The 16,393-nt window shown below is 46.7% G+C and overlaps 1 protein-coding gene across 1 annotated transcript in view; it reads right to left on the bottom strand.

Annotated features, from left to right (window-relative positions):
- tspan12 (tetraspanin 12) overlaps positions 1-16,393 on the bottom strand; it is a 60,099-nt gene that overhangs the window by 12,831 nt on the left and 30,875 nt on the right. The window contains exon 6 of the mRNA XM_078567998.1: positions 8,239-8,346. Within this exon, the coding sequence (XP_078424124.1) occupies positions 8,239-8,346 (108 nt within the window). The remainder of the gene's footprint in view (positions 1-8,238; positions 8,347-16,393) is intronic.

Here is a 16,393-nt window from a genome sequence, read left to right as displayed (position 1 = left end):
TGTGAACGGAGATTTCAATGGTTGATCAGCCCCGCCACAAGGGAACCTGTCACGGGGCAGCTGGAAAATTCTGGTCAGTATTCCTGTTGGGGCCAAACAGTATTTTATAAAGTTTCACCCTGACTTCCTTGCTTTTGTACTCTCTGCCCCTATTTATATAGTCCAGGATCCCATATGCCTCATTAACTGCATTCTCAATCCAGCTTGTCACATTCAACAAATTTTGCAAACATACCTCCAGGTCCCTCTGCTCCTGCACCCATTTCAGAATTGTATTTTTTATTTTATATTGCCTCTCCTTATTCTTCTTAACCAAAATGTATCACTTCTCACTTCTCTGCATTAAATTTCATCTGCCATATGTCCACTAGCCTGTCTATGTCCCCATGAAGTCTATTATTCTTCTACTCATGGCTCACAATACTTCCCAAGTTTGTGTCATCTGCAAATGTTGAAATTGTGTGCTGTACACCCAAGTCTCGGTCATTAATGCAGAGCAAGAAAAGTAGTGGTCCCAATATCAACCCCTGGGAAACCCCATGGTATATGTTCCTCCAATCCAAAAAAAATACCATTAACAACTAATTCCTGTTTTCTGTCACTCAGCCAACTTTACATCCATGCTGCCACTGTCTTTTTTTATTCCATGCGTCTTAAGTTTGCACACAAGCCTGTCATGTGCCACTTTATCAAATACATTTTGGAAGTCCACGTACACCACATCAACTACATTACCCTCATCAGCCCTCTCTGTTAACTTATGAAGTCAGTTAAACACACCTTGCCCTTAACAAATCTGCAGACTTTTCTTAATTAATCCATGCTTGTGGAAGTGACTGTTAATTTTGTCTGGATTGTCGTTTCTAAAAGCTTTCTCACCACCGAGTTTAAACTGACTGGCCTGTAGTTGCTGGGCTTATCCATACACCCTTCCATGAACAGGTATAATATTTGCAATTCTCCAGTCTTCCGGCACCACCCCTGTATCAAAGGAAGATTGGAAGGTTATGACCAGTGCTTCCATAATTCCTAACCTTACTTCTCCTAGTGTCCTTGGATGCATCCCATCTAGACCTGATGACTTATCAACTTTAAGTGCAGCCAGCCTTTCTAATACCTTCTATTTATCGATTTTTAATCCATCCAGTTTCTTAATCACCTACTCTTTCACTATGACTTTGGCAGCATCTTCTTCCTTAATAAAGTGCTCAGTTAGTACCTCAAATATGCCCTCTGCCTCTAAATGTAAATTCCCTTTTGGCCCCTAATTGGGCCTACACCTCCTTTTACCACCTTTTTACTATTTATATATCTATAGAAGACTTTCAGATTCTCTTCTCATTCTCTTTGCAGTGAGAAAGATGACAAAGTACTATGAAGGGTCTCAGGGTGGAGGGTTGACCCTTCCAGAAGAGCACCTGTGTGCAGCACCCAGCCCGCAACCCCTGCACCGCCCCCCCTGCCCGATGCTGCCAATTAATTCAGCCGCCCTTGGCCCATTGACCTCCTGACAAAGGCCACCTCCACAGTATTGTCAGGATCCCAACACAACAGGGTACTTGTGCAACACAGGAAAATTATACCATTGGGGAAAATGACCTTTGATTGGGGCCTTAATTGGCTTCACTACCTGCCCACCTCAGTGGAGCGGGCTGTTGATTCCCATGACAGCCCACCCCTGAGAATGTGGCACGGAGGTGGGACAGCATCAGTGAGCTGTCCTGATGGGGTTTCCCACTACTTTCCTGGCTCCCCATACCCAAGCCCATTTCCACAGGGACGGGAAAATTCAGCTTAACATTTCAGGTTGCCGATCTTTCATCAGAACTCCATAAGAACTTTGGCGCACAGGACTTAGCCTTACAAAATTGATCTTTTTTGCTCCTGTGATCTGCCAGGAAAAATGGGAAAATGAGTACCAATTTCTCCCCAGGTTTCTCCAAAACCTTCTTTACCAGTCTTATGACCTCCATCCTTCACAAATTCCCAAATTGTTCGAAGTTTCCAAACTCACATCCTATCCCAAGCCTTGCTCACCCATCACCTCTAATTTCGTTGGCCTAACTTGACTATCTATCTCCCCACAAATTTAAGCATCGGCCGCCATTTACAAATCCTTCTATGACCTCACCTCACCCTAACTCTGCAACTTTCTCCAGCCTTACATGCATTCACAAAAGACTGTCAAATCTGAACTCCTGTGCCTCACTCTTCTGTTCCACCTATTGCCCAGGTCCACCATTTGGAATAAAAACAGATTATTCGATAGATACTCAGCAGATCCAGCAGCGTCTTTGGAGAAAGGAAGATAGGCTTAATGTTTGAGGTCTATGACCCTTTCTCTGATGTATCCAGCATTTTCTCTTTTCACCTCAGATTTCCAGCGTCTGCACGGTTTAACTTCTTATCTAGCTATTTGGAACTTATAGCTAGTTCCAACATCCCCAAATATCTCTGCCTCTGTAACTTGTCCACAAGCCTTTAAACGCCTGCCTAAAAGCTTCTCGTCAATCAATATTTTGATTGCTCCTTCCAAACCTCCTGTGAAGCTCTCTAGGTTACTTTTGAAAGTTAAAGGTGCCATGTAAATACAATTTATTGCCCCCAATTCTTTGACATTTAGTAAAGCTCTGCTCACCAAATTTGCCCTAAAACATTTAAAAATAAATGATTGCAGGAAGCTTTCCACTCAAAACCACAGGGCAAAATATGTTTGATTTTATTTTCCATAATCTGTTATGAATTTACAGGTTAATCAAATTTTAAGATCAGATTTTAAAATTCTCATTATTGTTTTCAAATCCCTCCATCCCAGCCTATCTCTGCAATCCCCTCTAGGCCCATAAACTTCTCTGATAATCTACCTCCTCTAATACTAATACAGGCTTTTTAAACATCCATGATTTTAATTGCTCCACCCTCTGCCTATGCCCTAAGCTCTGGAATTTTCTCCCAAAACTTCTTCACCTCTCTACCTATCTTTCATCTTTTAAGATGCTCCTTGAAGCCTCCTCTTTGACCAAGCTATTGGCCATCTGCCCTAATATCTCTATGCGGCTCAGTGTCAAATTTTGTTTTATAATGGGCCCATGAAGCACCTTGGAGCATTTAGGCCAGAATTTTGTGGTCGGCGGGCGGGCGGGTCCGCAATCAGCCCCCAACCGTGTTTTCACACCGGCAAGCCTTAATTGGCCTACCCAGTGTGAAATGTGGCTCCTCACTGGTCAGGAAGGGGTGGGCGGAGCCTGGGTACCTGTCGGCCGTTGGGCCCAATGGCGACCTGGAGGCTGGTTTAAAAATGACCTAAGCAGCTGCTTGATCTGCTGAGCATCTATTGAATAATCTGTTTTTATTCCAAATGGTGGACCTGGGCAACAGCTGGAGAAAGTTGCAGAGTTAGGGTGAGGTGAGGTTATGGAAGGATTTGTAAATGAGGGCCGATGTTTAAATCATCCCCTCTGCGCCTTCAATATTCAAGTTATGGAGTCGAATGCAGCTGGACATGGCAGGTGGGAGGGCAGGTCGGGTGGGCACTTGGCCCCCCGGTTTTCTGATGAGTGCCTCGCTGTCCTCCTCTTGGAGGTGGTGGCTGCCAGGAGGGACTCCCTTGACCCCAGAGATGGGAGGAGGAGGCCACTGCACCTCATCAAGTGGGCATGGGAGGAGATGGCAGCGCTGGTGAGCAGCCATGACATGATGTGACGCACATGGGTGCAGTGCCAGAAGAGGTTCAATGACCTGCTGTGCTCAGGAAGGGTGAGCACCATGTTGGCATGGGTCAGTGTGCAGAAGTGTAAAGGTGTGGCCGTCCCCCTGTGGACCTCAGAATCTGAGCACCAACTGTCAATGGCACCAGAGCTGGACAAGCCCAGGCTGCTTGGACTGAGTGCCTTGTGGCTCAAGGGCTACGACTCGAATGTGCCCTGTAAGGTGGTTCTCAACTGGGGTTGGCCAGGCTGCAATGGTGCTGCAGGTAGAGAGTAGACTAATCAATGCTCCTCTGTTCTTTCAGGAGAAGACAAGCCATAACCAATTGGAGAGGTCACAGACAGGCGGAGGCCCCACCCAACCTGCTGCTGCTCAGCAGCTTCGAGCAGGACATGCTAGAGCTGGAGAGCTGGCACGCTCCATGTGCAACCAGGCGTGGAGATGCGGGGGTGCCAGACGAGGTAAGAGCTCAGTACACAGAGGTGAGAGTCTCAGATTGTGCAACCTCTCTAGTGTAGTCTCTTCAGCGATGGGAGCCTCAAACCTGGAGTCCTCATTGATCATTGAAAGATGATGGCACCATGATGCAGATCTCCACTATCTCACCAGGGTGCCTGGCAACACGGTGACAGAGTGATGACTTAAACTAATGACATGTCCTTGTTCTCCCTTTTAGATTTGCCAGCACGCACTCGCTCTCTGGACCTTTTGCACACTGACCCATGCCAACACGGGATTCACCCTTCCTAAGCGCACCCTGAGCGAACCTCCTCCTGCAATGCACCCATGTGTGTCGCACCACATCATGGCTGCTAACCAGTGCTGCCACCTCCTCCCTCCCTCTTTGTGAGGTGCAGCGGCCTCCTCCCCCAGGAGGACCACGAGGCACTCATCAGAAAAGCAGGCGGCCGAGTGCCCAGCTAACCTGCCCTCGCACCTGCCGTGTCCAACCGCACTCAAATCCATAACTTGAATACTGAAGACACAGAGGAGATGTTCTTCCATGGCAGCCTTCCAGGGGCTGCCTGGGTTGTTTTTAAATCAACTGATGCCAGAGGACCACCGGGCTTCATTTGCACCTGCATCACACCCGCTCTCTGAACCAGGCATCAGCGCAGATACCAGCATCTGGGCATTAGATCAGCGGCTCGAATGCCGGCGCACATTGGTGAGGGCACACATTCACTTGAGGTGTAGGCGGAGGCAGAGAGTGCCCAGGGCGCCGGAAGTTGGAGGACTGCTGGAGACCAGGACGATGCTCAGTCGAAGGCTGATGATAGGCCTCTGGAGTCGCCCATTAGGCGGCAGATGCTGGATGTCCAGTGGGCTGTACGAGAGGATCTGACAGAGATCCATGAGGGTCTGTGTGCTATGGTCTCTGTTGTGGAGGAGTCCATGTGGAGCATAAGCACAGCGCCGAACACACTGCCTCCTTCATTGAGAGAGTGGCGACTCTCATGGAGAGGCAGCTCCAGGGAAAGAATGAGGGGTTCCTGGGATTGCGCTCGGACCTGCAACTCCACACACAGGCAATGACCTCAGGTAGTCAGTGCCACTGGGGGAGATGGATGAGTCACTCAGTATCCCAGCTAGGTGCCCGTCCATCAACAGTGAGCAGGGAGGTCAAGGGAGCTGCGTCAGGCCTCACATTGGCACACGAGCTGCTTGTTTTCTCTCCAGGCTCCTCTCAGGGGTCTCTGGATGACGGTAGCAGCCCCTCCGCTAGTGACTGTGGCATCTGATGAGGCTGCGGCGACTGTGGAGATGCCAGCCGTGGCACTGGCTGCTCCCTCTCGGGCAGGGCCAGCACAGGCTTCACTGGCCAGAGGACGACCGCCAAGGCCACCAAGGCAAACAAGACAGCAGAGTCAGCAGGCTCTCTCCAATGCCAGTGCCAGCGAGGGGGTGGGCACCAAGACGTAGCACTCGTAAACGTAAGTTAAAGGCACCATGAGTACAAGAGGGACAGATCACGGGTGATTTTCTGTTCATTTATGTTTGGTTTCTATGTCTGCTGGTGTGCACATCAACACCAGTAATGGTAATGTCATCATGCTTTCAATGTGGCAATAACATTAAATTTGCTTTGGTCCTGATGGTCTGAGTATCCTTCACATTTTTTCTTTCTGGTGCAGGGTACGCCAGTGTGTAATGCTGGATGTGAGTGGCTGGATACTTTATTTCACAGGCACTGAGTGGACTTTGGGCGCAAATGAAAGGGTCATTTCAGGCACCCGGGATGGAGGTGGCAGCCTTAGTGTGAGGTTGAAGCTGATCTTTGGCAGCCTGGCTGAAGGAGCTTTGGATCAAGGTGTCCCTGGTGTCCCTGTCTCCCTGGAGGTTACCGAGGTCTGCCTCCACGCCCTCAGTGTTCTCCTCACCATGCTCCTCTTCTGACTTACTACTGGATTTATCATCTGTGGCCTGTGCAGCTGCGTCAAGATCCTCTCCCTCCAGTGGCTCTTCCTTGCCAGTGCCAGATTGTGGAGAGCACAGCATGCGACCACTATCAGTGACACCCACTCTGGGGGGTGTTGTAGTGCACACCCTGGATGGTCCAGGCACCGGAAGTGCATCTTCAGAAGACCTATGGTCCTCTCTACCATCGCCCTTGTGGAGGCATGACTCGTATTGTAACGATTCTCTGCCTCTGTTCTTGGGGAGAGGCATCATAAGCAACCTTTTCAAAGAATAGCCCTGGTCACCCAGCAGCCATCCATCCAGTCGAGCTGGAGCACTGAAGAGCCTCAGCACCTGGGAGTGTCTCAGGATGTAGATATCATGGTAGCTGGCAGGATACCTTGCACAGACTTGCAGAATCTGCATCCTGTGGTCACACACTATCTGCACGTTCATGGAGTGGAAGCCCTTCCTGTTGACGAAGGCACCCGGCTGACCCTCTGGCGCCTCGATGGCTACATGTGTGCAGTCGGTTGCACCTTGGATGCAGGGGAACCCAGCAATCACTGGAAAGCCTCTGGCTCGCTCAGCCTGGCTGGCCTCACCCAAAGAATAAAGAATAAAGGACAGTACCCGCCTGAACAGCCTTTCTGTCACCAGCTTGACGCAACTGTGGACAGTTGATTGGGGCAAACCACAAAGATCCCCCATTGACCTCTGGAAGACCTAGAAGTTGAGGACCACTGTGACCTTCAGAGCCACTGGCATGTGGTGTCCACCCACACAGTCGGAGCTGATCTCAGGCCCAATCATCTGACAAATGGAGGTGACTGTCTCCCTTGAGAGGCAGAGCCTCCTTCGGCACTGCACCTCCAACATATTGAGGTAGCTGCATCGCCGCCTGTAAACCCTGGCAGCTGGATAGTGGCATCTTCTGTGGCCCCTTCCGCCTTGGACTTCCTGCTGGTCCAGCGACCCTTGAGCCTGCGCCTCTCCTCCCACAGGTCCCTCCCCTGGAAGCTGCACTAGGACACCTGGGCACCTCCCCCTTCTGCCCCTCTCTTCCTCAGAGGAGGAGGTGCCACCAGCAGAGACCACAATTCCCATTACTAGGGTAACAGAAGACTGTATGATACCTGGAAGGGCCCACACGGTCTGAATCCTCCTGGGGCCTTGCAGACACCAATGAGTCCTGAAATGAAGCCTGGAAATGCTAAGAATGAAGCCTTGAACAGAGAAGAAGCTGCCAAGTACCAATAAGAAACCAGCAGCAAACTATCTCCAAAACTCCTCACCACTCACACTGGCAATGTTGGTGACCTTTTTTTATCCTGCGCTTGGATAAGGGTTTTTGAAATTGGCGGCTGCCCACCTGACCGTTCTGCCCGTGCGACAAGCACGAAATTGCATGGGCAAGGTAGAATATAGTTTAATTGCCTTTTTAATGGCCTTAACTGGCCTCGTAATTGATGGCAAGTGCGGCTCCAACGCCCACTCACGCCCACCAAGCGAAATATCGTGCGAGTGCACGATGACGTCGGAACGCTCACCTGACATCATCGCGTGCTATTTTATGCTCGAGCGTGTCAGGCACACACCCACACGGTGAGCGAAAGATTTTGGCCTTAGTTATATTAAAGGCGCTATTGTTGGTGTTGAAAACAAGTGGATAGTTTTCAATCTCTCCCTTTTCTTCTTGCCTCCCCAATAAAGAAAAAAACTATGATTAACACCTTTGGAGTAGGTAATAATGATGCCTTTAACGTTAAAAACATTATTTACCCTTACATATCAGTTTTATTCCTATTGATCATTCACTCATAAATTGAATGTACAAGGAATATAAAATAATTCACAAAAGTGCTTCTCATAAAAGGGATTAGATTTCTAAGATCTGCTTTCAGATTCCATTATCAAAGAAATAATTCTAATTTTGCTTTCTGCTCAGTGCTCTTCCAAATTAATAGCAATGGATGTGCTGTTAGCAAACAGCACTCAGCACTATACAAGCAGAAAATTTAATTTAAAAAGTGTATAAATATATGTATTGGCAAAAAGTATAGCATTCCACAACAGAAATAAACTTAGTAAGCCATACTGATAGAATTAATGTCAAGTTGTAAAATCTACCTCTCTCTGAAAGAAATTCCAGGCATGGGTTAACCACTGGTACCTGGCCATACCATAATGAGACATTCTGGTTTTCAAGCCAAGCATATCAGACCTTTGTATGGAGACCTGAAACACAAAGAACGACCTCTTAGTGACATCATTATAATTAAACTGTGACTTTTAGAACTAGTATGGCAAAGTGCAAAATATCGACCACATAGCACATACCAACACCTTTCTGATAGTTCAATGATGCCTGTAACAGATTATTAAGGTATATACGAACCAGAAAATATATATTTCCCAACCATTGGTTCAAAGCAAGTATTACATAGCACTAGGTTTAACAACACATATCGATTAGTCTATCCTTAAATACATTCATTGATATAAATGCCAGAAAGTTACGTAAATCTAAACTAACCTTTTATTACACCAAAATAATATTCAGGCAATATATTATCCTCCCAGTATCTCTAAGAAACAAAGAATGCTCTGCAAATTACAGCTACTTCAGTTAATCTATACCATAAATCAGCTGTACATGTCTTTTCCCACAATCTAGTTTCTTATTGCTCCCAAACATAAGCCTTGATTGTTGGATTTCACATAAACAGATCTTTTAAAATCGTGAACAAGTTATTTCAAAACAATTCTTCTCAGCCTTTTTTTTTCTGATCCTGATTGACAAAATTATCATGTACGGCATGACTTGTGCCACAGGCAAAAAGGTCAATAAAATCAAGAGCAAGTGTCTAACATTCTTTCTAACAAAAGCACATGTTAACACCAACTAAAGCTACATTTTAAAATCGAAAACAAACACATGATGCATTCAAGCAGCACAATAAAATGTTTTGGGTCAGAGAGTAAAAACGTCAAAGATTGAATTGGCAGTATGCATTTTTAAGGCCATGATTCGCCATACCGGGCGCATTCAATTCCTGTGTGTCATCAGCGGAAGGTGTCGAGGAAGAGTTAATTGACAGTTGAGTCTGGGGTGTCTCAATCTCATTGTGATCAATTCAAATACAGTCTTGGCAGGGACCTGAGAAAAAGGCTGACTGTCTGTCTTTCTGGCCTGGCCTGTCTCACTGTGCATGTAATGGGGAGAATATAATGGAAAAGGGAAAATAAATGCTAGTTTTGAGTTGTCCATTGAAAGCCTGGGGTGATTTGCTTCTGATTTTGCCAGCCTGGGCTTGGCATCTGCTCAATAACTCCACCAAATGGCATAAAAGAGAACAGAAGGTTACTGTGTGAGAAATCACAGTACAAACTTATGCAGTGTAACTGCATGCTGCATTACCTAGGTACTGCATGCTGATGACATCTTTTTAGCAACCTAGTTCCTTTTTAAGAGAAATGGTTTTGTGATTTATTTTATAACCATTTTATATTCAGTATGAATGACTAAATGGATTATGAAGAAAAGTAGTTGCCAATTGGCAATTATTTTAATCTACAATTTACAGAAATTTCTATGTCATTTCCAGCATGGCATTTTCTGGCAAAGGAGTTATGACATTTACTGGAGATTTTTTAATATAATAGCAGTATTTATTACATCCCAAAATTCCTTGTAAGCAAGCAAAAACGAAGCAATTACCAATTGCATAAGGGTTAATTTTAACTCCCCAGTTGTGCAGATGGGGCCAAGGTCAACTGAAAACCTTCTGGTCCTCTGCAGCATGAGGCCAAGGTGATTTTAACTGTTGGTCCAGACATTACCTGAAGTTCCTGTGGCCGGTATACTGCCTGCAGCCAGCATTTACCGGTGGGTTTGAAACTGTGTGGCTTATATTCAACCTACAGCGAAAATGGGGTATGCACCTTGATGCAACTTCCCAATTTCATTTAGGTCTCCCTCCCCACCAACTACACCACCACACTGCCCCCCACCCCCACTTTGGAGCAATCAATCTTCCTGAATTTAGGCAAGGTAAGATGCAGAGGGAATACAGGAAAGGGCTGGAAAAATTCCAAAATTCTACCCCCCACCTGCACCATTCCAGCCAGGCTAGTGGGGTTAAAATCAGGGCTGTGTTTTGATATTGGCTGATGCGTAAATACTAGACTGGAGAAACTCCTCTGTTCTTCTCTACCGATTACCAATTAAATCCAGCTGAAATAGGCAGATGATTTAACATTACATCTGAATGATTGTGCCACTGACAATGTAGTACTTGGTACTGCACTGAAGTGTCAGCCTAGATTTTGTGCTCTAGCATCTACAGGGGGACTAAAACCTACGACCTTACTTAGAGGCCTTGGGAGTGGTCAGATTGAAGCTAACCCTAACAATACGCCTTCACCCCAAACGGAGGGAAATGCCTCCTGCTGTTCCAGTATGAATTATTCTACTTCCCACACAAACCCTTCTGAGTTCGCCCTCCATAAATGAGATTACTATTTTCGCTCTTTCTTGCTGTGGGCTCACATCCATTCGGAATAAATTTGAGTCTGTCAAGCTGCCTTTTTAAAATTAATTCTCGGGATGTGGCCATCACTAGCAAAGCCAACATTTATTGTCTATCCCTCATTGCTTTTGAGAAAGTATAGCCATAAAAGTGCAAGACTTCAATTCCATCAATGTGAGTTGGATTTGAACCCCGATATCAAGATTAACTTGCTGCACCACTAGGTCCTCCAGCACTACTTCAGTAAAATTATGAGGGTTATGTGTCAGGTATATTTTTGCCCAGCTCTTTCATTGAACAAAAGGCATACTCGAGAAGCTTGCAACAACGGATATGAATGGCTGTCACACAGTCACTATTGCATTTATAAATGGTTGCTTCATTAACTTTAAAGTGTAAAAGTGTTTTGAATGCGTGCTTTCATAGAGGCAAAAGCAAACTTTAACAAATCCATTAAAGGAATCTTGGAACTAGAACATAATTCCAGACAACATCTGCAGACACAGTTGAGGTAACAGGTAATTTTCTTGTTTTATGGATTACCTGTAACACGATTAGAAATTGGCAAGTTTATCCTATTTGCACAGCGGAGTATTGTATATAAAGACATATGCCATGACCTACCTTTAATTATTCCAACTGCTTAAATAATCCTTATAGGGCAGTGGTGTAAGTTCAGAATCTGGCCAATTCACAGTTCTCATCAAATTGATAAATTGATAATTCAAATGTGGTCATTATGCATACAGGCCTCCTAATTAGAAAATGGGGTTAAATGTATCAGTCCATGCTGGTAGGAAGTCTTGCCCTTTCGCAGTACAAATCCAAAGCAATGGCATGATTTGTCTCTTTAGTTAGAGATTTTTTGATCTATACTTCCTTATTACAGGTGAAGAACTCACACATATGCAGACTTGCAAAATGATCCCCATTATGAGAGATGGACAAAATGGCTGCATTTGACGTAGTGTAGCATCAAGGAGCCCTAGCAAAACTGGAGTCAATGGGAATCAGGGAGAAAACTCTCCACTGGTCAGAGTCATACCTAGCACAAAGGAAGATGGTTGTGGTTGTTGGAGGTCAGTCACCTCAGCTCCAGCACATCACTGCAGGAGTTCCTCAGGGTAGTGTCCTCAGCCCAACCATCTTCAGCTGCTTCATCAATGACCTTCCTTCCACCATAAGGTCAGAATTGGGGATGTTCGCTGATGATTGCACAATGTCCAACACCATTTGTGACTCCTCAGATACTTAAGCAGTCCATGTCCAAAGGCAACAAAACCTGGAGAATATCCAGGCTTGGGCTAACAAGTGGCAAGTAACATTTATGCCACACAAGTGCCAGGCAAGACCATCTCCAACAAGAGAGACTCTAACCATTACCCCTTGACATTTAATAGCATTACTACCACTATCAACATCCTGAGGGTTATAACTGACCAGAAACTGAACTGGACTAGCCATATAAATACTGTGGCTACAAGAGCAGGTCAGAGGCTAGGAACCTGGTGGTGAGTAACTCACCTCCTGACTCCCCAAAGCCTGTCCACATTCTACAAGGCATAAGTCAGGACTGTGATGGAATACTCCCCACTTGCCTGGATGAGTGCAGCTCCCACAACACTCAAAAAGCTTGACCCCGTCCAGGACAAAGCAGCCAAAGATTGGCACCACATCCACAAACATTCACTGTTCCCACCACCAACACACAGTAGCAGCAGTGTGTACCATATACATGATGCGCTTCAGAAACTCACCAAGACTCCTTAGGCAGTACCTTCCAAACCTGCAACCACTACCACCTAGAAGGACAAGGGCAGCAGATAGATCGGAACACCACCACCTGGAAGCTCCCCTCCAAGCCACTTACCATCCTGACTTGGAAATATATTGCTGTTCCTTCACTGTTGCTGGGTCAAAATCCTGGAACTCCCTCCCTAACAGCACTGTGGGTGCAACTACACCACATGGACTGCAGCGGTTCAAGAAGCCAGCTCACTACCACCTTCTCAAGGGCAATTAGGGATGGGCAATAAATGCTGGCCTAGCCAGCGACACCCATATCCCGAAAATGAATTTTAAAAAAAACCGTGAAGCACTTGTTCCCACCCAACACGAGACTCCTTTCACTTTAGATTTTGCAAAATGTACTGGTGAAGTATGTCTTTAGCTCCCCTGCTCTTTCTCCTCTCCCAGTCTCTCATGTCCTTTCCCCCATCACTTGACCTCCCTGGCATCACCTTCCACCTCCCCAACATCACCTACAAGCCAGGACCATTTTCTTTCTGGGATGTCCAGATGAAAGTGCAAGTTCCTTACCTTCCTGAGAATTCCACCCCCATCCACATTGACACCCCCGACCTCCTCCTTCCCACCCCCAGGGTCCATGTCTACTTCCAAGTCCCCACCAAGCACCCTCACCATCCCTTCTACCGCTACCGACACACCCTCACCCTCCCACCCTACCGGCTCACTCTGCCATCTCTCATTCTCACCATTCCTTCCTATCATGCCCACTCTCATTTCACTCCCCAGGAGGCAGTCGTCGACTCCACAGACACCTCCTTTGCACGTTCACCTGGACTTTCCCCCCCACCCTTACTCCTTCCTCACTTCCTGGACTCTTTCTTGCCCCTCGACTCCTTCCCGCCTGTGAACTCCCTCCTCCGCCCGGACTCCTTCCTTCCCCTGGACAACTTCCTCCCCTTGGACTCATTCCTCCCTGTGAACACCTGCCTCCCCTCGGACTCCTTGCTCCCCCCAGATTCCTTCCCCACTGTGAACTTCCTCCCCCCAGACTCCTTCCTCCCCCCGAAGTCCTGCCCCTCCCCCACCAAACTCCTTCCTCCACCCGATGTCCTTCCCCCCTCTGCACTCCTGTACCCCTCTGAACTCCTTCCCTTACACCTTCCTCCCACCTTCCACCTAACTCCCCAGTTGCTGCATTCTCCCCCATTACACCATCCTCCCCATTACACCATCCTCCCCACAACCAGTACTCCCCCCCCTCCCCCAACCTCACCCCCACAACACCTTTGTTCCCCTCCTCCCAATCTCACCCCTCCCCGCCAGTACACCATCCCATCCCAGTCAAACCTAGACTCTCCTCTCTCACCCCGCACCCTGCCACCACCCCCCCACCCCCCCAGCCCAGTACACTTTTCTCTCCCATTCACAGCTGGACCTTCCTCTCCGCCCCCTCAACAATCATCTGTAGCAGACCATGGCCAAGACATTGATGTCCCAAAGCAGACCCTCAACGGTGACCTTCTGAGAGCTGCTTCGTGGCAGAGTCATGTCCACATAAATCCACCCAGCGTGCGATGCACGTATTCCTCCAGGGTCCATTTGCTGTAGGGCTCCGGCATCTTCTGCTCCTTGGGTGTCCGCGATCTGAGCAAGGCCCTGATGGTAAGTCTCGACTTCTGTATGTCACACTTGCCAAGATGTGTTCTGCACCGGCGCCTTTTCCTGCTGACGTGGGCGGTAAATTTGATGTGGGGGGTTGATTCTGGCAAACAGGGCTTATAATGATATGCAGATATATTAAAATTAAGTTCCCAATGTCTGGCAGTGGGAAAGGTGGCCCACCAATGATGGGCGGAGCAGACGATAGCAAACTAGTTTCACGATATCATGAAACCAATTTTAGACATTTCCGCCATATTTTCTGCTCATGCCCACCATGACGCCTGACGCCATTGGACACGGAAAATTCTGACCCTAGTTTCCCAGTTCACCTTACCCATAGGAGGAATGAGGGGCCATTAGGGTGAATGGAGGGGCCATAGGGGTTGTTTGGAGGACATAGCTTGGCATGGAGGGCACGAAGAGCCATAGATGGTGGGTGCAGGGCATGAGGTGGCATGGATGGGGCATAGGGAGTGTGCTGGGGGGGGATGAAGGGACGTGAGGGGTACAGGCTGGCGAGCCCTTCTCTTATTTTAAACTGGGAAAAAGTCCCACAGCACCGAGGCAGGTCTATTAAAAAGCCCAGCTTGGCACCCAGCTACCCCTGTGGCTGCCTCTGAACTTTTTCCCGGGTCATACCCACCCCACAACAATGAAAATCCCCATCCTTGCAGACACTTTCTCCCGAGGCGGGCGGGCCAAGCCAGGAATTTTCCCGAGTTCTGCTACCCGTCTCAGGGATGAAAATCCTGCCAACATCTTACGTTGCCATTTTACCAGCTCATCTCCAAAGGGCTTGGTAAAATCCCTGCCTGTGACTCTGTACAGCATGTTAGCAAAACTATTCACCCAGCCTTTGTGAAATGTCTTTCTCTTTTTGCTTTTTTTATTTTTTTAAGAAAAGCAATAAATGTTCTTGAAATACAAAGTAAAACTATTATTCACTTTAATTTGCCATATAAATTGGCTTGATATTCCAATTTCCTCACTACTGACACTAAGAAATCGAATTGTTGAGTCTCATTAAACAGCACATGTACAGTCTGATATTAAATGTACAATGTTTGTAGTTGATATTCTGCAGTGTGCGACATCTGTATTTCATTATATGTTTAATTTGACAAACTGTTCAGACAAAATGGCAGGTTGTTCTGATAACTTGGCCTTGTGTCACACTGGGGTGGCTTACTCAAGCATTTCTACCTGTTTACATGGATTTTTTCATTCATTTGTCAAATTGTTATGAATGCCGCAAGTCCTTTGAAAATAAACTTGCCTTTTTTTTTGCGTGGGGGGGATGTTCACATCACAAGCTGTACTTAATATTATGCAGCCATTACTTTGTTTCAAGTTCAGAAAGAAAAGACTCTTTTTTTCTGAATCATTGCACATGTTTGCCAAGGTGGGAGGGCGTTAATAATATGGAGCTCTCAGCACAAACAACCTTTAGCTCTCATAGCACAATGACTAAGCTATTACATCTTGATGCGTTTCATGGCATTCAAAGTGGAAATTAAATTCTCATTCCTTTCAATTCTTATTAGTCACAAGGCTCAAACTTTCAAAAGAACTGGAGTGCACAAAGTAAAAGAATTGCTCACAGGAGGACTGCAATTTGAGGCAAATCTGAATCCAACTTTCCATTGTATACAGTTTATCTGAGAAAGGTAATGCAACGGGAAATGAAGGTGTCTCCTAACTGCACCTTAGATCAAAAGACTGCGTTGGTGCGAGGCGAGGGGGGGAGGGGGGGGTGGTTTGAGGATATTCTGGTATAACTAATTCCACCCAGTTTTATTGTCAAGTTTCCCTTCAGGAAAAGTCTTTACTTTATGGGATGTACGTGTTCCTCCATGGGATGTGAGCATCACAGGCAAGGCCCAGCATTTGTTACCCATCCCTAATTGCCCTTGAACTGATCATTTGCCGGGTCATTCCAAAGGCAGTTAAGAGTCAACCACATTGCTGTGGGTCAGACCAGGTAAGGATGACAGATTTCCTTCTCTAAAGGATTGTTACAACAATCGATGATAGTTTCATGTCACTATTATTGAATCCAGCGTTCAATTCCAGATTTTTTCTTTTAACTAATTGAAGTTAAATTCCACTAGCTGCCATGGTGGGATTTGAACCCATGTCCCCAGAGCATCAGTCTGGGCACCTGGATTATTAATCCAGTGACATTACCACTACACCACCATCACCCTCCTTTCCTACCTGAGTTGTGCCTTGCACACTGCCATTTGTGTGGCATGATGCCATTCTAATTTTCTGGCTGACAGATGGGGCTGAGACCTCTGTTGCTCCTGTCCAAGCACAGGACACCCACTCTGATTACAGCA

This window comes from Cetorhinus maximus, chromosome 22 (assembly GCF_964194155.1).
Source record: "Cetorhinus maximus chromosome 22, sCetMax3.hap1.1, whole genome shotgun sequence".
Lineage (NCBI taxonomy): Eukaryota > Metazoa > Chordata > Chondrichthyes > Lamniformes > Cetorhinidae > Cetorhinus > Cetorhinus maximus.
Note: the sequence above shows the minus strand (reverse complement) of the source record. Positions and strands in the feature narration are given on the sequence as shown.